The sequence below is a fragment of the Doryrhamphus excisus genome, linkage group LG2, assembly GCF_037039965.1.
Source record: "Doryrhamphus excisus strain RoL-2023G ecotype Guam linkage group LG2, RoL_Dexc_Guam_v1.1, whole genome shotgun sequence".
NCBI lineage: Eukaryota > Metazoa > Chordata > Actinopteri > Syngnathiformes > Syngnathidae > Doryrhamphus > Doryrhamphus excisus.
This window is the reverse complement of record NC_136358.1, coordinates 25942728-25965470: the sequence shown is the minus strand read 5'-3', so window position 1 is coordinate 25965470 and position 22743 is coordinate 25942728. Positions and strand designations below refer to the sequence as shown.

Genomic DNA, 22743 nt, shown 5'->3' with positions numbered 1-22743 from the left:
GCCAATCACAGGACACATATAGACAAACAACCATTCACACTCACATTCATACCTATGGACAATTTGGAGTCGCCAATTAACCTAGCATGTTTTTGGAATGTGGGAGGAAACCTAGCTGTGAGGTCTGCGTGCTAACCACTTGACCACCGTGCAGCTATTATTATTATTATTATACCAATATTGCCAGAGCCCTGTGTTCAGACACAAGAGGAAGCCCACATTTTATTTTCACTCCAAGTGAAAATAAATAATTTACATTTCCAGTGTCAAAGTATGTATTATACAGGAAAAATATGAAAAAGTATCCCGTTTTTCCTTCATTGCGTTGACATCTTAGCCAGCTACGGGTAAACACAACAGACGTAACAAGACAACAGAATTGGATCATAGCTCAGACGGTCCTGGTCTACAGGAGCATCACAAAGGCAGTCATGAGCGGCGGGGTGCATCCAGCCGGACGCCGCAAGGCCAGCGGGACAGGCAGTCAGTGTGGGGGGCAAGTAGAGATAGAATTATCGTCAATGTCTTCATTGTAAAAAAACGAAATGGGTCAGTGAAGTTGCAAAACAGACATTGTTCGTTTACGTAACGCCGTCATGCTTTTTTTCATTAATAAGCAAGACTGAAGGTTAGCAGGTTAGGTCATGTGACATAGATTTATAGTAGATAATAGTAAAATGAGGTGAATTTAATCCACACTTTCTTATTATAGTGGCCATCCATCTTTAAAGACATATTTGACTGTACTAGTTCTATAGAGCAATCACGTTTTACAGCCAAGGGCCTTTTCATTCTGCCTATTTTCTACTGGGCGTCCTGCTTTAAAGACTCTTCAAAGACATACATCCCACTAGTCTTGTCCTCCTGGAAGCATGCATGGCTAACTTCGGTTTTGTTCCATGAACTTGTGTTTTGGGAGAATGGCTTTGTTTGTCTTTCTGCCAATCATTCTTTTGGATCCCGCAGCTTATGAGATGGCAGCATTTTGTTTTTGTGTTTTTGCCTTCAGATCATTTCTGTTTGGATGTTGCCGCGTGTTTGCCTCCATCGGCCACAGTAGATATCGCAGTGTTTACATTTACACAACAAGAACAAGAACAGAACATGAAAATGCAGGTAAGCCAGACAATGCGTTCGTTCTTTTTGGTAGTATCGATTGTGTCACTTGAACTTTGCGGGGTTGGTCTGGACACCTGAGTAATCCCTGACTGGAACTCTGGGTTGCCTAGCAACCATAAGATTGGGAGCTGGAAAGAAAACTCATCCAATTAAATGTTAAACAACATTATCAAGCATGGCTACACCCAATATTTCATAGGTGGAAAATGTTAAAAATGGCAAAATGGGCAAATTGAAGGGACTAAACCTGGAAGAATAAAAATCCCAAAGCCCTTGTCATGGTCCTGGAACGATACCATAAGCAGAATTCCCAGATTGATGTTCCTCACTGCAGTGACAGAAGAGGAAATGATGTTGTAAAACATTAACAACCTTAACACATTGCCAGAAATAATAAGTGGTAGCGAATGAATGAATGAATGAAAGGACTGAACAACAGGATTAATTCATAAATTGTGAACGTGTGATCATATTACAATATGTCCTCTATGGAAATGTTGCCAAGCATGTCTCACAAACACTAAACATTACTATCCTGAGCATCATCTTGTGTTGATGCTCCTCACTGAGAAGAACCGAGGAGTGAGAGGAGGGGAGGGGAGGAGGGGAGAGACATCACTGCATGATGTGTTCAGTGCCCTGCGTGAAAGACCAAAAAAAGCCTCTATGGCAGGATAGCAGCCTAAAACAATACTAGTTCTTCATGATCATTTCATAACTGAACTCCAGATAGGTGAGGTTGTATGTATGTATATGTCTATGTAAGTCCTATTATTCCTTCAACAGAAGTTGACCGTGCATGACCAGAGCTTGCTTTGCATTGTGTGCAGGTGACCAGGAGGGAGTGGAGGATATTAATATGTATGATAAGAAGATGGGATTGGAAGAAAAGGCCAAATGAAAGAAGGAAAGAAAGCCGACAGGTCAGTCATTCAGGCTCCACCACGCAGAGAAAAATATGAGGTGGGTCAAAGAAATATTGATTTTTTTTTTGTTATTTTTTGTACTGTCATTGCCTTAGAATATTAGTTTTCATGTGTTGTGTGGAATGTGAGTCCTTCCTTTTTGGCAAGGAGACTTTTTGCACCAGCTGCTAAAGCAGGGGTCTCAAACACGCGGCCCGCAGGACACTAGTTTGACACTAGATATGGGTGCTGTATGGTATCATGTACCCAGAAAAAATTAGTACGTTTGATTAATGTTCATGTTAAAGGTTAAATAACTGTTAATAGTTATCCTCCCTATCCGTGTGGAAGTGGTTATGTTTTTGGCTATTTAAGTTTAAAGGAAATAACTTGAAGGCTACCGTTTAGGTCGCTAGCTCTCTAGTTTGCGAGTTAGCATGTGTCTCAAGACCCTGCAGTTGCGCAATATGTTGTAAATAAAAAAAGTATAAATGTGACTATAGTCGTGTTTTGTCATGTCTACAGCGCTCGGTTAATTTTAATCTGAAAAAAATAATAGGTCTACCCACCAACTATATGTGGTTTCTTAAGTCTTTATTATTTGCCGTTTATCATTATTATTATTATTATTATTATTATATTTATTTATTACTGATTGATTGATTTTCTTTATTCTTGATTTGTTTATTTATTTTTCATCTTATTTTGTGTAGAAAAATAAAAATTAAGATATTTGAGAACAGTGGAATGTTTTATCAGAGCTTCTATTGTAGAAAATCAGAAACAAAGCAAAGTTTATTCATTTTTCTGTTTTTAATAAATGCGTTTTTTTTTGTTTTTTTTTTAAAAACCTGACTCCAGTCTCACCCAGACCCTAGCTCTAGTGGCCCCCAGGTAAATTGAGTTTGAGACCCCTGTGCTAAAGGTAGATGATTTTTAATGTACGGTCACATGAGATTGAGCTCATACTTTCTCATTAGCCATTTCAGAGAAGTCCATCAATCTTTTTGCATCACTAATACAGTATCAACCGTATATAATGTTCATTTTTATTAGGAAAAAAAGTAAATGTAAGTAAGAAAAAAAACAATCGGAGAAGGTGTTTTATCATTTCAGTCGACTGTCCACCCCATCTCTTCTCTTCTTCCCATAGATTTATCATGTGATGCCAGGCCCCAGTTTGTGTAGCGGAAAGGAAGGTAAGTAGAGCGATGGAGGCTGAGGGGGAACGCGCCAACTAGTTCATCATGGTAGCCTAGTTAGGTGAAAGCTTCATGAGAGAAAGGTATGCTCATTAAATCCCTTACGACCAAACTCTACATTTCTCTACTTTTCTTCTCCACTTCCACTTTTGCGTTAAGTGTGGAGCTCTCGTATGGACTTCTATGCTCCACACGAGATAGCAAGGCCGCAATGCTTTTTAATTTGTTTTCTATTGTGAAATTGGCACAATATACGTACATGTTCCTTTGTTTAAGTGCCGGTTCGTTCACTGTTTACTTCATTTTCTACCACTTATCCTCACGAGGGTCGCGGGGGTGCTGGAGCCTATCCAAGCTATCTTCGGGCGAGAGGCGGGGTACACCCTGGACTGGTCGCCAGCCAATCATAGGGCACATATAGACAAACAACCATTCACACTCACATTCATACCTATGGACAATTTGGAGTGGCTAATTAACCTAGCATGTTTTTGGAATGTGGGAGGAAACCGGAGTACCCGGAGAAAACCCACGCATGCACGGGGAGAACATGCAAACTCTTGTGAGGTCTGCGCGTTAACCACTCATCCGCCGTGCAGCCAGACCACATCAAATAACCAAATTTATTAAAAAAAAAGCTACATAAACCATCAAAAGGTTGGCTCAAGCTATGATTCCAGGTTGGATTTTAAGTTTCAATGAAATACTTTGGAAAAAACGGGCAGGCTGTATTTAAACACTTGCTGGGCAGCATGTGGCCCCCAGGCCATAGTTTACCCACCTCTGGTTTACTCACTGGGACTGTTCAAAAGTACCCTAATTATAAAGAAATACTGTATTTTTCGGACTATAAGTCGCACTTTTTTTCATAGGTTGGCTGTTCCTGCGACTTATACTCCAGAGCGACTTATAAATGAAAAAAGTGTTTATGTTACATAAACACTGGACACCTTTTCTGTTCATGTTTATTTTTCGTGTAGCTGAATAACCATTGTGTTAGCATATCTTACACCTATTCAACCTGTTCTCTATTCTTTTATTAATGTTAGAACTAGCCTTCCAATGTCTGTTTTGGTCAAGTAGTTTTTAAAATAAATTACCCACAAAAAATGCGACTTATGTATGTTTTTGGCTACCTAATTATGCATTTTTGGCCTTGTGCGACTTATACTCCGAAGCGACTTATAGTCCAGAAAATATGGTACATAAATGATGACGACGGCAGACCACATTGTGAGTTGAGACGGAGACGGATCGAGACCAAGTCCTAGTTGAGTCTTTTATGATAATGTTTCTTAAAATCTAAGTTGAAAACATTTCATGACTCTTGCACAGCAACATTTCAACATGTATTTCCCAAACAACAATATTTTGTTTGGGATGTCGGACTGTCCTTGTCTTCCCGCTTGAGCTTTTAAACATCATTGAAGGATGACTGAGGTTTCTTTAGTATTCTCTGCAATATGACTGTCGAACCCTCTCACTATTTGGTCATTATTAGTACAATAATTCCAAACTTTAATTCCACGTGTTGCCAATTATGTAATATAGGCTGTATGAACCCAGACGTATACTTCAAACAGGTCACATCTGCAAACTCCTTACCAGACAATGATTGATAAAGAGGAAGTGGAATTCCTTTTTGATGAGACATCTTAACTCCATAACCAGCAGTGTGACCACAAAGAACATGGATAAAAACTGTAGTTCATTTTTCTTCTGGATGTTTTACAGCCGAGAGGCAACGCTTTGCGTGGCATCTCGCTATTGCGGTCCTAACTTTCTCCAGAGCGTTGAAGAAGAAAGATGGAGGCCGGCCAAATTGCCGACTCACACACGCTTACACAGATGCACACATCCGTTCCTGACTTCTTCTGTTTCTTCCCTCCAGAGTAATGAAGTGTGACCACTATGACAGAGGAGATGCTCTCAGAGAACCCCGTGCGTATGTCTTTCCAGGTTACACGCTACATACATCACGCATATACTATTATATCCATAAATAGCTCAAAGCTGTCTATCAGTCAGTCTTCCTGACATATCATATACATTTTTGTACACCTGAGCTTCCTCACGTTGGGTGATGTCGAGCACTGTACTGCTCAGTATCACAGTATGTACGCTACTGGGACTTTTTGAATAGATTAAAGCATATTAATATTAAAAATACAGATGGACTCCTGCAATATATTAACAACAACACAAGTCATGCACAAAGAATGCACACAAACTGAGGCGTAATTGATTGATGTTAACCAAAAAAGTATGCTAACCGGGGCGGACGCTAACCGAGGTTCCACTTACATCACTCCGTCTAGCGTTCTCTGACACAAATGCTTTGACATGCTATTTTTGACTCTTTCACCTCAGATTCACACCCTGGACTGGTGGCCAGCCAATCACAGGGCACATATAGACAAACAACCATTCACACTCACATTCATACATATGGACAATTTGGAGTCGCTAATTAAGCTAGCATGTTTTTGGAATGTGGGAGGAAATCGGAGTACCCGGAGAAAACCCACGCATGCACGGGGAGAACATGCAAACGAGGGTGGAATTGAACCCTGGTCTCCAAGCTCCACTCAACCGCCGCGCAGCCCTCACCTCAGATTATAGATACAATTTTACATACGTGCTCCTTTAGTAGGAATCCTAGTAACTCTTATAACAAATCAGACCGCTGGTCTTGGCATGTTTCACCGTGCAGCGGGATGTTCAATGTCATCAGGAAAGGACACACACACACACGGGAATGTGCAGTTGAGTGACGCATAAGATACTGTGAACCAGACTCGGATTTGGAATTGGCTTTTAAGACCACCTTGAAATGCGGTTTGGGAAATAATCTCATATCATATGTTTTTTATTCAATAGCCAGACAGCCAACACTCAAGTCAAAAATGTATTTGGCCTGGCGGGCTCAACTGAGAGTATTATTTTCCCCTGAGTAGCTTGAAAAATGGGAGGAATAAATTCAGCAGGATGTTTGCTTTAGTCGGTAGCATAACACATTTCCTGCTTCAATATATTTATTGTGGATTTAATTTAGTATTGACATGTACAGAGACCCAAATCCCTGCCTTGTTGCGGAGAGATACGACACTTTTTGACAAGAAGGGGAAGAAAAAGACAGGAAATGCTTGTTGTTTAGTTGTCTGCAGTTACAGAATGATGAATGTGATCGTTTCTTTGGCGATGTAGACTACAATCTTGAACTTCCACATGACCAGATATATTTTGCCTCCATGAGGGCCCATATCTGTCGCGTGACTGGAATGTCAGATTATTTTTGTCTAAATGGGACAACGTGTAGAGAAATGTGCTCTGTTTATGAAAAGATGCAGTCTGGAAAGTAGCGGACGCTCTTTATTATTTCTTTTTCTTTAAACAAAATGTCGAGGCACCAATAACTGACTTCCTCAATCATTCAATTGCACATCAGTTGAACTGCTGGAAGCCATTAAAACCTAATGGAAGCAAAGTTAAAACATGACCATATATGTTCATATATCAAAATGATTATAAATATGACTGCAATGTTGGCCGAAGGTCCGTTTACTTTTAAGTGGAGTTGGAAGTCGGGGGTTCTCGGTGGTAATTTGTAGGTGCTGTTCCCAGATGTTCCATTTGAGATTCAATTTCCTTCTGCCAGCGAGGTCACAGTAAGGTGCTAAAGCAGATGCAGCAGCTGTTCAAATGTTCCCTTCTCCAGGTTTGCTTTCACCAAAACATCATTTCAAGACCTCTTGTTGTGCGGAATTGACTTTTAATGATGTTATAACAGTTAATATGTGTGCATGGAGCGTGTTATGAGCACCAAATATGACATTATGGCATCTTACTCAGTTGTGCTCAAATGGTCGTTTTCGAATTTTTGGGTCTTTCGTGTGATTCTTATCTTCTTTTCTGATATTTTGGCTACTACAGTAAAGTCTTGTTATATCGATATCGGTTAAAACGAATTACTACTTATTACGATACTATTTTCATTTCCCGGCAAATTTCTAGTCTTTTATGATATAATTAGCTCCATTAGTACGATACACGGTTATTATGATAATCCGGTTACTACGATGCCCTTTTCATCTCCCGCCAGCCAATTTGGTCTGCTTATATCGATACAAAAGCAGCTTAAATCAATCTTTGCTTAAGGATTTCAATACCAAAAAAGAACACGGCAAACGGCTGCTTCCAGTCAACTTTATTTTTCACACTTCCACCACCAGAGTGCAGCACACACAGCGGAAAACACCCGTCCCTCGCGCCTACCCCTCCGGGTGGCAACACCTTCCCTATCGATAGTTCCGGGGTGAATTATGTCCCGGTAACCGGTAATCACTACAGCGTAAGTTTATTTTTATTTACTGTAGTACAAAATTTATTGTAGTACAAAAGCATGCTAGAGCATGCTAGATGAACTCAAGGAGAAAATTACATGCCATATCAAAGATCCGCCCACTTTTAATGCAGTTCGGCGCAGGATCGGATATATGGATAGTCCGGTTATATCGGTATTTTTTCCGACTCCCGAGAATATCGATATAACGAGACTTTACTGTATATTGGATAATACGAGTGTAAAGGTGACTATAGGGGTGCTATTGGTGTCTCGAGGGCTGGAATGTATTTAAACGTCATAAACAGTTTTTGCTCTTCCTTTTATGAAGAGGGAAACCTTTCACAGTGTGTAAGAGATTCCCGTACTTTTCATAGCTATTCCAAATGATCCAGATGCATCTGTATATATTTTGGAAGAACTAAACAGAACGTGTGCTTTGTTTCCACCATCAAATACAGTAAAAGAACCTCCCACTGGAGCGATGGGCATCCAGACTTCAAGGAGGTTTCCTTCCAATTCGCCTTTCTACAGTTGCAGGGTGTATTATGCAAATGAGGCTGCCTGATTTCGTCAAGAAGTGTGATGATGATGAAGCTGGCCAGACAGGAACGTCACCTGGACACACTTCAGAGGGAAAACGGAGGGTGGAACCCGGCGCAACAGATGTGGATATTGTAAGTAGGAGAACATTTCCATAATTTACTAGCCTGTGGCGCACACACATTGACACTAAACATACACGCACAATGGCTTTTCTAGTTTTCTAGCTTTTCTCATAACAAGTCAGTGTCGTTAGAAGAAATTGAAGACCATGGTGTTGTCATTCATCTCCACTGGATTCAAAGTGTTACTGCAGTATGTGTTTGTGTGTGTATATGTGTGTGTGTATGTGTGTGTATTCATGTAAAGCGTCTGCCCACTGGTTGGGGAGACGGTATAGGTAGGTTGCTTGTCAGGCACAATTGGCAGGTAGCAGCTGTAGATCATTTTGAGGTCATGGGTCGAGAGCACAGACAGGCGCACACACACACACCAACAGAAACACACACATATAGTCAAGACATCTTATTAGCACTGTCCCTGTAATAAAAGAACCCCAAATGGGGATTCCTTTTGGTAAGATGTCTGTCAAAATGACAGTTGACAAGGATAAAAAGTAGCCAGAGTGATAAAAGTGTGGTCTTCAGGGCTGGAAGACGACACAAACTAAACTAACGCATGAGCCAATGCCAATGGCAGGGCACATGGAGATACATTCATGGTCAATTTAGAGGCATCCATTCACCCAACGTGGGATTTATGGGAATGGGAATGGCCTTTATTGTCATTATACAAGTCAAGTTAAAAAAAAGTATATAAAAGTAGAGTAAAAAAGACAATTTAACAAGATATATACAAGATATCCAAAATATACACATAGTATTGCACAGGAGCAGACATATTACAGATATATTAATTTTAGTGCAATGATAAATGGGTCATAGTGCAAATAGTGACTGGTGTATACAGATGAGTAAAGTCACATATGAGTGTATTGTATTGGGTTGTCAAATAAATAAATATGATTGAGGTAGTAACAGTTGTATGTCTGAGTTCAGGGTGGTAATGGCTCTTGGGAAGCCGGAATACCCGCAGAAATGGACAACATGCAAATTGAACAATTGCAATTTGAACCCAGATCTCTACTGACGTGCTAACCACTTTTGAAAATCTTGTTTCATATTCACAAGAAAAGTTTATTTGTAAATTATAGTGGGTTTTTTTTGTGTTTTGAGCTGCCGCTGGACACCCCCACACACAAGCATTAACGCAACAAATTGAGTCACAAAAAGTGCATTGCATTATTTTCTCGTTTGGAGGTTACACGCGGGGGCGAAACTAAATGGCTACATTTGCATTTGTTCATGCGACTCTGCTGGTGGAGCGTGTCCTTATGTATTGTTGGGGAAATTACATCCATACAGAACGGCATTTCTAAATAACCTCACCTGGGGTGACTTCCAGGGGGACCAAAAGATCCTGTTTTGCTTGGAAATGTCCAGTTTTCATATCCTCTCCCGGCCGTCCTGTTTTTTTTTGTTTATTTATTTGAATAAAATGACGCAAATGTCCTGGTTTCCACTGCTTTTTGGGGGGCATTAACTCATGCATGCTGCATGTGATGTAATCCCTGAGAGGCTGTAGTGTGAGCAGCTTTTTAAGGTGCAAAAAGCCAAAGAAAAAGTTAATCTGAGTATTTGGACATAATACACAACCCTGGCCAATAATGGCATTGGAAAACATGCATGTAAACTGGGATGTCACAGTGAGGTGTGAAAAATGGAGAAACCAAACCAAACTTCAGGAATCCAACTAATTTAGGACATGGAAGCATAGTCGGTGCTTCTGTAGTCATGGCTCTCAGGTGGTCAGTAGAGTCCGAGCACTTCAAGCAGTTGCAGATGAGGTCTTACAGTAGAAACAACAGTACGCTTTAGCCCTTAGTGTTCACGACTGTAACTATAGGAGGAATGCTGGAGCAGAATGATCAATATAGTAATTACCTCTTTTGGACAAGCCTCACTCCTGCAGGGAAAAGACTAATGAGCGTTCAATAGCATGGGTAGAGTGCAGTCACACACACACTAACACACACACATATAATGAGTGATGATCACGTATCAGATTCGTTTGATGGCCATGAGTTTATGGTTTCATACAATTGGCATGTACTTGATGAGGAACACGATGTTCTTAGCCCATGAGGACACGATATCGCTGACATGGATCAGCTTTTGTGTTCCTAACACCGGGAAAGCCCACCATCTGTTGAAAGAGGAAACACTTCATTAACATCCATATATATTGGGGATTATTTCATTATAGACCGACACGCTACTGTAGTAGTGCTTAGAAACTACACATAAAGTATTACATAACCAACAATCTCTATCTTTGTACCCCAGGCACAAAGTTTGGCCAGCGCACTTTGCAGGCTTTGTAAACCTGATAGTCTGGCACAGCACGGCGCACCCACGCCTCCGTACCTCCCAGAAGTGGCACAGAGGGAGGAGAGAAGGTATGAGAGAGTTTTACACAGCGTAGTCTAATCTTAATCAATCAATTGCGCAGGGCCCACCGGACTGTGCATCAGAGGCCACACTGCATGTCACCACGTGGACCACCTCGTGGGATACATATATCATCTCTTCCTGTGTCATGAATAGGAGTTCAAAATGAAGTGACAATTACATTAAACACAGCAGCAGGCTAATGCTTGTGATCCACCTGCATTCCTTCTCTGTCATTACCAAATAGGAGAACTTTTGATGGTATCTCCTCCTGCGTACATTATTGTGCTACACAATAGGTCCTATTATGCATTTTCTGACCAATAAATGTTCTTAGAATGTTGTATTATCATGTTAAACTAATCCAAAGTTTAAGATAATGAGGTTTGCGCATTTGGAAGTGAGCCCTGAAATATGTTTGGTCACAGTGAGCCGGACTTCCTTATATGGGCGTTCCCAGGTCCAAGCTCTAATCACTAATAAAGGCCTCATTGCTTTTGATTTCAGAGACGTACACTTGCCATGATGGTTGAAGACACGAATGCAATAACATTTAACATTGAACTGTGCTATGTTATATAGCATATAGCACATAAAAGCAGCTTTTTTAAAAGTTAAAAGTTTTGATGTTCTTTCTTCTGTCAGGCATCTTGAGGAGCAGCTGTTGCTCTTTTGTTCATAGCTTCCTGTCAACCTCCAGGTGACAATTATTTTCTCCCTCCCCCTGACAGATCTTCTCTGACAACGAAGTTCATAACGACGGACTGAGGACAGGATGAACTTTGGTTAGAAGTTCGTTACACCCAAAGAGTGATGATCTTACCGAGGTAAAATAACCCAATCACATCCATCAACTCGGGAAGTGTTCTCCACACATACAATGGTGTGAAACCAATGCTTTATTCCATTTTATGAAGGATAGAGGCTTAATTGTGCTGCACATTATTAATGAACTTTACACAAAAAGTCCTAATTGTGTTGCTCGAACCAATCAGGACAGAGCCCACGTTGCCGCCTAACAGGCTGACCAGGGTTGGATCAATACTCTATTAAGAAATGCCACAATTAACAACTCAGTCTGAGCAGGTTCTATTGACAGCAACAGTAAAAAGTCCCACTCCGTTCCTCCTCCTCCTCCTCCTGTAGTGCTCCTGCATGTGCTATTAGATCATGTGTTTGCACACGTGAGACGCTCAATCTTATTTTCAACAACGCCTAAAATAAAGTCCCAAGTGATTAATAACCACAAGTGCAAAAACAACACTATAGCTGCCACAAATGTTCTAGCAAAGGAAATTGGTTCTTCTCATTGATTGGCTTCTTCCTTCAAATCAATAATAGTGTGTTTTAATGAAAAGCATTGTGTGCAGCTTTAACCCAGGCGTACGTATACCATCTTCATATGCTACATAGTGCATCATTGCGTCTGTGTTTCCACCTCAGGCCGCCATTATTTTGCATTATTTTTTATTATCAGCTGCAAAGACGACCTGAGGAAACATCTTCCTCTAGTGGTCACTGGCATACATTCCACAGACAATTCACACCCTGGAGGTACTTGAAGGCACTCCAGGGGTATATGAGGGGATTTATGTATCCATATAGTGTGGAAAGTATGTATTTGATCCTCTAATGATTCTATAGGTTTACCACATCACAAAATATGAACAGTAGGTATGTATATTGTAACTCAGAGAGACAGAATATGGGGAAAAATTTGTACATAAACAATATTAAATAGATTTTATTCACAGATTTGTGTTTGCATATAAGGATACATATTTATTATATTCCAAAAGATGGGACTTTAAGTTGGGAATTATTGGCACAAAGCGGTACAGGTATTTTTTAATTAATTCATCATTGTTTACAATTTTAGTTAATGTTGCCATAATAATAATTCTATTATATTACAATATTGTAATATTACCCTACAAATAATAATAAAAAAGACCACTACAGATGGCCACTGTTTTGGACAGTAATAAATATAAATATAAAATAAATATAAATATAAATAAATATTCAACAGGAGGTATTTCACCGAGAAAAAGTAGAGAACCACTGTTCTATGTAGTACTCTACTCAAAGCATTACTGTATTACTCTATGTCAATAGTTTAGATGACATATTTAGCTTGTATTTTACCAGCAAGTACGTTACATTACACCCTGAGGCAACTCCGTCCCTTCTACAAGTTCTCATAATAAAGTTATCCACCAATCACCAAGCACCGTTGCTGAGATGCCTTCACTGCCTCGCCTCTGATTGGCTGACAGTTGACATAAGCTTCCAGCTGTTTGCGCCCCCTCCCTTCGACTGTCTTACTTTGCACGGCAGCTCCTTCAGCCAATAAGAGACGAGCTCTGGAAGCGGCTGCGCGTTAATTGGCTTAGAGGAGGCGCTCTGTGGGCGGGGATTGAGAAGTTCGGATCACTCCTTCCCTCCATCCCTCCCTCTCTCATCCAGCTGTGGAAGCCTTGCTGATGGACGGAACCGACCGAAGACAGTTCTGGAGGAGACAAGGGTGAGAGCGGAAGTGTCCGGGTTGAAACCAAGAGGAAAGATGCTCTGTGATGTTTTAAAATCCAACTCTACTTCAAGCTCGGCAACGTCGAGGGATTTTGAAAACTCTGATGCGGAATATGCGCTAAAACTGCCTGTGGATGCAATGAAAAGTGTTGGAGTGTACTTCATCTAAAAGAGGAACGCATATTCTTTTATCGTTGTTGTTATTTCTCCTTTTTGGACCATCTGAAGAAAGGATTCCGCAGAAGTTTGCGCACCGTGTTTATATATTCATTAAAAAAAAGGCTTAACGCCGCAGTCCCGGACCTACGTAGACCTTTTCATAAAAATCCCCACTAGTGGATGTTAAGAAGTGCTACTGAGGCCCCTGGCGAGAGGTTGGGAACACCTGGGGCTCAGGGGCCCCCCCTGCGCACCGCAGCGAGGCTGCAGAGACGGACCCGGTGCGCCAGCGAGCCACTTGGAAGTCTCTCCGGTCCAGCAAAGACCTGCACAGAACCCGATTTTGTCATCCAGATCTTCTCTCCGTGCCACCAAAAGGTTGTTTTGCCCATTTCCAGGCTGGTGTGGACTTTGTGCAGCCGCAAAACTGATCATGCGATGACTGAGTGCGCTTTAGATACATCTACCCAGTCCAATTCAGGTAATGTTTGTAGCAATTAAAATATTTCATAGCTTTTGTTGCAGTCATTAACTCAAATGGTATAAAAAGCTGCAGTAATCATTTTAATCAACATTAAAAAAAATGTTATTAACATATTCATTTTGATGTTCTGCAATGCAGCACCAGTTTTGGACGATAAATAAGAAGTATAGTGATAAATGATATGTTTACCATAATACAAGGATATTTATTTAATGTCATCATGCTCATGGTCGCCCTTCCTTGCAGGAGGTGAATGATGGCCGAGGATGGGGGAAACATCTCCAGAACCCCCGACTCCAGGGACTCGGAGTGCCGCTCCTCTTTGCCGAGGACTTTCATCCGGCTTAACGACCTATCCGGGGAAGGGACTGGAGCTACCGTGGAGGGAAGTGAGGTGATGGTGGAACCGGCGTCTCCAGCCCCAGACGGGACTTCTTCAACCGGGGATGAAGCATCAGTATCCGGGGAGGAAAGCCTGCCTCACCCCACCTTGGCCCCGGTGGTCTTCTTCTACATGAAGCAGACCACGCGTCCTCGGAGCTGGTGTCTCAAGATGGTGTGCAACCCATATCCTTTCAAAAAAAAACAAAAACTCTTCAGATAGGAGACCACGATCCAGGTAAGAAACACCTGTTTGTGTTGTGTGCGGCTTTCTCAGCTGACCTTCAGGGCAGTGGAGAGTCTGCGTGGTGGACTGCTGATGGAAGTGTTGGCTCGGAAGCATAAATGTCTTCCATCTCAATCCTTCCCTTGTGAGTGCTTTGACTCCTCAAAGGCGCTTTTTGGCTTCATGTCGATTAAACAGAATGACAGCCAGAGAGGAAAATCTATCAATCTCACGTGACGGGTTGTCAGCGAGGCCTGTACCAAAAGGAGGGGGCTGCTGTTGGAATTGGTTTTGTGATACTCACCTGGGGTAACGGCGTCTTATTGAATTATTCTCCCCGAAGTGTGTTATTGATTCATAAGTTGCACAGAGCTGCAGTGACTCAAGCGATAAGAAAGGAAGCACAGGAGACTTTCTCCCAACCGCCCGCCTCCCTTTCTCCCCCTCAGGGTTGAGGGCAGCAAATAATGCGTTTCAGGTTGTTCCGCTGCGTACGTGTGATGAGGGTGATGTATGGAGCTGGATGTGAGGGAGCCGCGCTTGGCAGGAGTGATGCCTTGGCTTGATGCGTATCTGCCAGCAGGTTTCTAGGTGTTGTGTTTCTGTGTGTTCATGTCATTTCAATTTTATTCCCAATCGCCCCCGTCTCTATTCCTCTTTTTCCAGGTTTCATGTAAATGCTTTTTGTACCGAAGTTACCTTATACAACTTCATCATTCATTCATTCATTTTCTACCGCTTGTCCTCACGAGGGTCGCGGGGGATGCTGGAGCCTATCCCAGCTGTCTTTGAGCGAGAAGCGGGGCCAGCCAATCACAGGGCACATATAGACAAACAACCATTCACACTCACATTCATACCTATGGACAATTTGGAGTTGCTAATTAACCTAGCATGTTTTTGGAATGTGGGAGGAAACCGGAGTACCCGGAGAAAACCCACGCATGCACGGGGAGAACATGCAAACTCCACACAGAGATGGCCGAGGATGGAATTGAACTCGGGTCTCCTAGCTGTGAGGTCTGCACGCTAACCACTTGTCTACAACTTAACTTGTAAAATTTTTGTAGTTAAATTCCTTATATATGGATTTTTTTTGTGTCCTTTGTTTTGTCAGAGCGTGCGCTGCAGATTGCAGAAACCAGCACTCCCTAAATTAAAGTGGAAGCACAACTGTGGTGCTCTTTTTTTTTTCAATACTCTTCTTTATCGTCGATCATTCCCTGCTGTACTCTACCTTATGGTTACCTTCGAGGTGGTCCGAGGGTTCGAATCTCTACTTGGGCATCTCTGTGTGGAGTTAGCATTCTCTCCCCATGCATGGCTTTCGTCTGGTCTCCTCCATCCATCCATTTTCTATGCAGCTTATCCTTACCAGGGTCACAGACATGCTGGAGCCTATTCCAGCTGTCTTTGGGTGAGAGGCGGGGTAAACCTCGGTACTGGTCTGGACTGGTCTTGCCAGCCAATCAAAGGGCACATATAGACAAACAACCATTCACACTCACATTCATACCTATGGACAATTTGGAGTCACCAATTAATTAACCTAGCATGTTTTTGGAATGTGGTAAGAAATCGGAGTACCCGGAGAAAACCCATGCACACACAGGGAGAACCGGATCTCCCAAGCGGAGATTTCCTGAATGCCTTCCCGATTTCCTGAATGTGTCTCCAACATGCTAACCACTAATCCAGCGTGCGGCATTAGGTTAAGCAGATACTGTAAATCGTCCATGGGTGTGAATATGAGTGTCAGTGAATAAGTATGGGTATATACGTGCCTTGTGATTGGCTAGTGACCCCGCTACTCAAAAATGCTGTGTCTCTCTTAGTGCACTCAGGGACTGAAGTATACTTATTGAAGTGTACTGAGAGAATTATTGGACTTGTTTGCTTTCTGCTGTGTTGTCCTCGTGTCAACCAGTTTCCTCCCTCCATCATAACTACTATCTATATTTGCAAATGTCAAATTGGTAAAAGTACAGCAAATGTGACACACCATACATCGGGACCCTGTTTTTATTCCTTCTTTACTACAAACGTATACTTTCCATCCTCCCTAATCCATCCTCCCATCCGGGAGGTCACTTTAGTCACTGATGTTGCATCTGAGATGACCATCTCTGGTTCAGGGTTTCAGTTGATTAGGAGGTCTTTGGCAGTGGTTTGCATATCTGTAAGAGTAAAACACACGTGTTGACCAATGAGTGAAGGAATGCTGGCATAAAACACCCAATGCAGGGTTGCGATACAAAGTGTTTGAAAGCATCCGACCAGTTGGGTAGATTTTTAACAATATTTGATTTTTTTTCTTTTTGTGTGTGTGCTCTTTCTTGTTGTGTTTGCCCTTTAGTGCATATGAGTACTGATTTAGGAAAAGGTCACTGGTTCTGTAATGCTGTCGTGATTGATCTGCATGTGTGTGTGTGTGTGTGTGTGTGTGTGTACACTCACGCTGCTTACCTGGGGAGCAGATGGATCTTTTGCAATATTTTTAACCGTTTTCACTCTTGATCCGTGTCCTCCTCTGCTGCTGCTGCCTTCCACATACTGCCCGCCACTCTCTGCACTCTTGCTTCCACCAATGACTCCTGAAGTTTGTCTCTCTTATTCCCTCCATAAATACACCCACAGTATCGCTAGCAGCAGGCTCTGCCTCCAGTCTTATGCTGTAAAAGAATCGTCCAGTTTCCACCATGCAGTTAAGCTAGTTTTTTTTTTTTTTTTTCCAGTTTGGTGCACATTTTCCTCCACTTATGGTGGTTATGCTTTGATTGCCGAGTGGTCGGTTAGTGAGCAGGACTATGCAGGGTTTCCATAAGACTTTTGATGCAGATTGGAGACAAAAAAGGCAAAACAAATGACGCACTAAATAAACACATGAGAGGAGGAATCGTCAGTGTATCGCCACATTATTTATCATTTCTATCGAGCAGATACGCCTCACAACACAAGCAGGTCGGTTAGGAGAACACACATACTTTCCGAAATACTAGTAATGAATGTAAATGGACAATGTTTGAACATGTAAAAAAAATAAGTTAGCCACCGTAATAAACACTGATACACTGACTAAATGTGCTGATGTCATGCACAATGTTGATTTAAAGGCCGACTTAAGCGCATTTTCACCAAATATTTTGTCCAAATCCAAATTGTATGATGTCTGCGGCAACTGAGGTTCCGCTGTGCTTTCCTTTCCAGACTGCGCAGCAGAAAACATTTCTCCAAGAAAAACCTGTCTGGTTCTATTCTAAACAGGCATGTCTTGGGTAAACCCCTGGCCTCAGACGGCTCCCAGCCATTTTTAACAGTCTGAAGTAATTAGGACCCCTGGATACTCACATAGGTATTTAGGGTCTAATTGAAGACCCCTTGGGTGCGTGCTCTAAGCTGTTTTGCCCGGCACGTTGCCTGCTTGAAATTCCCTCTACTGATTTTGCAAACAATTCCTGCAGAATCTGATGCAGAGGTAAAATGCTTTTGTGTGTGTGTGTGTGGAGGGGGGGGGGTTGTGTAAGCAACACACACGCACTTCCACAGGAGTCCTGTAGGTATGTAACCCGCTTTGGCGGGGTGCTGGATGTTGTGCCAAGACAGAGAAGGTGTCACGGGAAGGCATCCAGTGCTCTCTATCCTTTGCTATAAGCACAGGATTACATGGTCCATAACATTGTGGGAGGTCACCACCTTCAAGCTCGCTTGTATTAGCGTCACCGCAAGGCACACACACACACACAATCTGCCCTCAGAGGAGAGCCAGGTCTTCCCTCAAGTGTGGCCGGCCATTTGTGTTGCAGCGCTTTGCTCTCCTGCTCTTGACATCACATTTGTTGCTCGTGGCTCTGATGCTTCTGTCAAATAACGGAAGCTGAAGCAAACACTTACTTAATCAGCAGAAAATGTCTTCTGCCCCCCCCTGTCTTTGCCAATATTTCCCCCCCACCAACTCCACCTCCTTCTGCATATCTTTACCTCCCCAAAGCACTGCCTTTCTTCTTCTCCTGTGGAGTCTAAAAAGCTGCAGTTTGGCTCGAGAGCGAGCAGCCGTCCTCGTGCCATCTTTGAAAGCCTCCAAAAACAGTGGAGGAGTTCGAGAATGGTAAAAAATAGAATCAAAATCAGTTGCTCTGCGAGGGATTTTGAGAGTATAGTCTGCCCACCTACCACTTTACTTTCATTTTTTTTCCCCCGTCTTCTTCCTTCTGTGTAGCATTTCAGACATCCTCGGAACTTCTTGTACCCGCATGCATACGTAACCACGCAAAGACGTTTAGCACGCATGTGTGGGTGGTGGGACATGTGATGTGCCTTACATGTATTTTGCATGTGCAGTGACATGAAAGAAGAACTTTGGGAAGTGGATATGGTATAGCAACTCCAGATCACGTGCTGGAGACGGAGCTCAGACAGCAGTAAGGTGTCAGCAGACTACTCAGTATGAGGTATGTTCTTAATGAGGAGATTTGTTTGCTGTTAAAACTCCAAGCAGGCTGGGCACAAAAAACCCTCCTTTTCCATTTCTACCCCAGTTAGATACAACCCACCGCTTGTTTATTATGGCTTTTTTTTTTGAAGAACAATGTTGCCTAAATTCCGGCAACTGTTTGCTGCAAATTAAGCGTTGCTTCAATAAACTGCTTGTTGGCGCGGCATTTATTGAAGTTTTTGAATCAGTGTTGCACATAACTTTACATACTGTATGTACTAAAGTGGTACAATGTATCTTTAGCAATTCAATCTGATTTACTGTTTATACAGTCAGCTCACCAAGTAGGTTTCCTTATTTTTAATGGAATATTTTCATAGTTAGAGCATAGAAAACCTATTGATAACCATTTAAAAAGTTTTTTTTTAACATTGTTATAGCCCTCTAGCTGAATCTAGACTGAATTGGACTTTATACACACTTTAGACACTACAACCACAGTGACGAGGGCCCAAAGAACAAAGTAAACCATCAAGACTGCCCGGCTGTCTTTGCTTGTGAATCAGGCTCAGGCCACAGCGGCTTTTATTTGTTGTTGTTGTTTATTTCTCCTCTACGACTTGTGCGGCGCTCTTCCACCCATGTAACAATGGTGGCCTAGTTAGCAAATGAATGCTGCATATTCTGAGAGAAAGGACAACAAAGGCGTAGGAGTAATAAACGGAGGAAAGAGGTGTGCATCTGATGACAGGAGGTGGTGAAAGGGGAACTGCACATTTTGGGGAATTTTGGCCATCATACATAATCCTTATGTGAAACATGAACACATATTTACCTGTGCATTACAATGTCAGAAAACAAGTTAATATGAGCAAGCTAAGAATGCGCGTCATCTAACAACATTTTATTGTTTTATATACATGCTGTCATCATGCAAGGAAAAGCACATTGATAACATTTGAGACTGTAGATTTAAAAATCTGGTTCTACCATATCTTACTTATTGTGTGGAAATATTGGGTAATAACTATAAAAGCAATCTTCACTCACTAAATGTACTGCAAAAAAGGCCAGTAAGGATAATTCATAATGCCGCCTACAGAGAACATACTAACTCCTTATTTCTAAAATCAGAAATACTTAAACTTGCTGATATAGTTCATCTTCAAACAGCTAAAATAATGCATAAGGCTAAAAATAACCAATGTCATCCAAAATGTCATGTCAATGTCAATCCATTATGTCATTGTATGGTCATATCACCTCGTACTTCGGTACGTACCAAAAATAAAAAAAAAAAAAAAAAAAACTTAAACTATATTAGGAAAGCAGGAAGTGAACAAATGTAACAGTTACTGATTGTAAAAGTACCAGATGGAGGGGTAGGATTTAATAAGCTTTGCTTCTTCCTACTCCTTTTGGACATGTGGAACTGTGAACTGATTATGGGATGCACTCAATTATAATCTGATGCATGTTCAAATGAAATAAAACCATTACCATTACCAAAAATGTGTATGCCAGGCAGACCAGGCTATGATGAATATTGTAGTATAATTATTGTATTTATTGGCAATTGTCCTTCCAGCAGATTGCAATTGCATCTAAATCTGAACCCTTACTGCACCAAAAATGAACCAACGATGACATTAATATCAAGGTATGCTACATAACATACCTTGGTAGATATGGCTAGAAAACTTCACATGCGTGTATTTTGTACTTCCTTCTTTACCCTCCTTCTTTTCTTGGGGCTGTTCTAAATCACTAAGTTTACATAGGACTGATTCCAGGATTTTCCAGCTTTTTCTCATTAGCCCATTGTAGAAGACTTGTGGCAGCAGGAGGAGGAGGAGGAGGAGGAGGAGGAGATGGGTTAGAGTAGCAGAAGGAAGACGGGGGTGGGCGAGTTCTATACTTACTCTTACACAACCAAATCTCATCATGCACCTGAATTGCGTTATCTTTAACAATCCCATTTTGACGACCCCCTGCTTGCAGTCTATTTCACATTTCTCCACATCACTCAGCTTAGCAAAGTCCTCACATATTTCCAGACATAATCACACCTATTTTTTTTTCAAACAAGGCTTCTTATTTATATATATATGTTTTTTTTAGACCATAGCGAATTATAGACTTTCCGCACATTCCCGGTCTATATGCGCTGCTCATGCTGTAGCTCCACTGATAACTACTTCTCCCATTTGCAGAATTCTTCCCTCCCCGGACAGATTGATACGTTGCTGAGCAACACAGCAGGGGATGCTATGTCTGGCACAAGTACACCATTTTGGATTTGGTGCTAACTAGGGACACAGGTGGCGTATGACACTGTGCAGACTGACTTGTGGCCTTATCACAGCAGCCAGAACAGGCACACGCTCTCCTGCGCCTTTAAGTGGCTTGGAGGTTATCACCTCGGTTGGTTCTGTACGTGGTGGATTGTAGGCAAGATACTTATCGTTGAATTGTTGATGCATGATGGGAAAATTGATGTATTCACAATTGGTATTGAATTTTTATTTATTTTTGGGTGGAGTAGGTTGGATTAAATTTAATGAGTGTTTCATGTCAAATCTCTTTGAGTGAGTGCTGGTGTTGATAGAGTAGAAAAGATTGAACGATATACGCAGACAGACGACGGTGAAGATTCACACCTCTATACATCTTTTTTTTTGTCAGCTTACACTTTCCCTGCCTCTCTCGCTCTCTTGTTCCCATCCTGCGTCTCGATCGTTCTATGTCAAGTCATCAGGACACTAATCAGGATTTTCCAGCAGAAGGAGTCTGGTGAAGGAGCCAGAAAAAAAAAGATATGTCTTATTATAGATAACAAACGAGCGTTATAAATACATCAGGGGGTGGGGAGCTTATATAAGAGTCATGATATGTCCGTTGGTTTCTTCTGTGAGAGCTTGTGGGGGGGACTGGGTGCATGTGTGTGGCCTTTTGGAAGTGCTCCCATGGGTGCTTTGGGGGCCAGCAACGCTTTTCTTTGAATGTTGAAATGTTGGGCAGCAAACTGTGACAATGGAGCGTGATAATGATTTGTTCAGTCTGATTTGTTCTGGATGCACATTTGACTATAAACAGGTAATAAGACTCTTGCTGAGGACGTTTAATGACCGTGTCTGCACCGCAGGATGATAACCAGAAAGGGAATGATTGGTGTTTAACTCCTGATATACAATATTTCATCCACCATCCAAAACAGGGATTTATTTTAGTAGTAGGTACATTCTCTTCATTGATGGTGACTCGGTGACTGCCGATGATAAGACAATGACTTATACCGCTATGTTGTCATCATGAGAAGGAACGTTTGTGTGGAATTACTTGATGGAATGCTCAATCATTGCACAAAATCACTATAAACACTGAACAATCCCCTCCTGGAAAAGGCGAACAACGTCAAAATTTGTGTCAAAGTTATGCTTGAAACATATCTTTTTTTTGTTATTGAGAACTGATACTTTCATGCAGGGGTCGGGAACCTTTTTGGCGAAGAGAGCCATGAAGGCCAGATATTTTAAAATGTGTATCTGTGAGAGCCATATACATTTTTTGAACATTGAATGCAATAAAATGTGTGCATTTTTATGTAAGACCAACAGTTTTAGATAATGGGCTTTAATTACGTAGACCAGGCACACTACCCCACGCCAATGGGGTGTGGCCAGCACACTTTCGTCAGAAGGCTTGGTTCTGCAGCTTTAGCTAAGTGACAATTTGACTAAAGGAGAAAAGTTTATATTTACATGTTGACATTTCAATGACCGAGGTAGACTACCGCATTACCCAGTAATAATCAAGTTTTGGTGTTTGACCTGGAAAATATCATCAGGAAAGATAGATATGGTTGGCCGTATTGCAGCAGAATATAGATGGACGAATTAAAATGTATA

General features: G+C 41.7%; 1 protein-coding gene across 6 annotated transcripts in view; it reads left to right on the top strand.

Annotated features, from left to right (window-relative positions):
* Positions 1-33: 33 nt before the first annotated feature.
* Positions 34-22743, top strand: part of cacna1g (calcium channel, voltage-dependent, T type, alpha 1G subunit) — a 157675-nt gene continuing 134965 nt past the window's right edge. The window contains exons 1-9 of one of the 6 annotated variants that reach the window (XM_078788919.1): positions 34-1116; positions 1950-2082; positions 3178-3223; positions 5118-5167; positions 8030-8245; positions 10517-10629; positions 11353-11448; positions 13091-13793; positions 14043-14365. In XM_078788919.1, the coding sequence (XP_078645045.1) occupies positions 14050-14365 (316 nt within the window). In that variant the 5' untranslated portion in view covers positions 34-1116; positions 1950-2082; positions 3178-3223; ... (4 more) ...; positions 13091-13793; positions 14043-14049. Of the gene's footprint in view, positions 1117-1949; positions 2083-3177; positions 3224-4403; positions 5168-8029; positions 8246-10516; positions 10630-11352; positions 11449-13090; positions 13794-14042; positions 14366-22743 lie in introns of those variants that run through there. The other 5 variants (XM_078788920.1, XM_078788923.1, XM_078788922.1 and 2 more) reach the window with 5 other exon arrangements.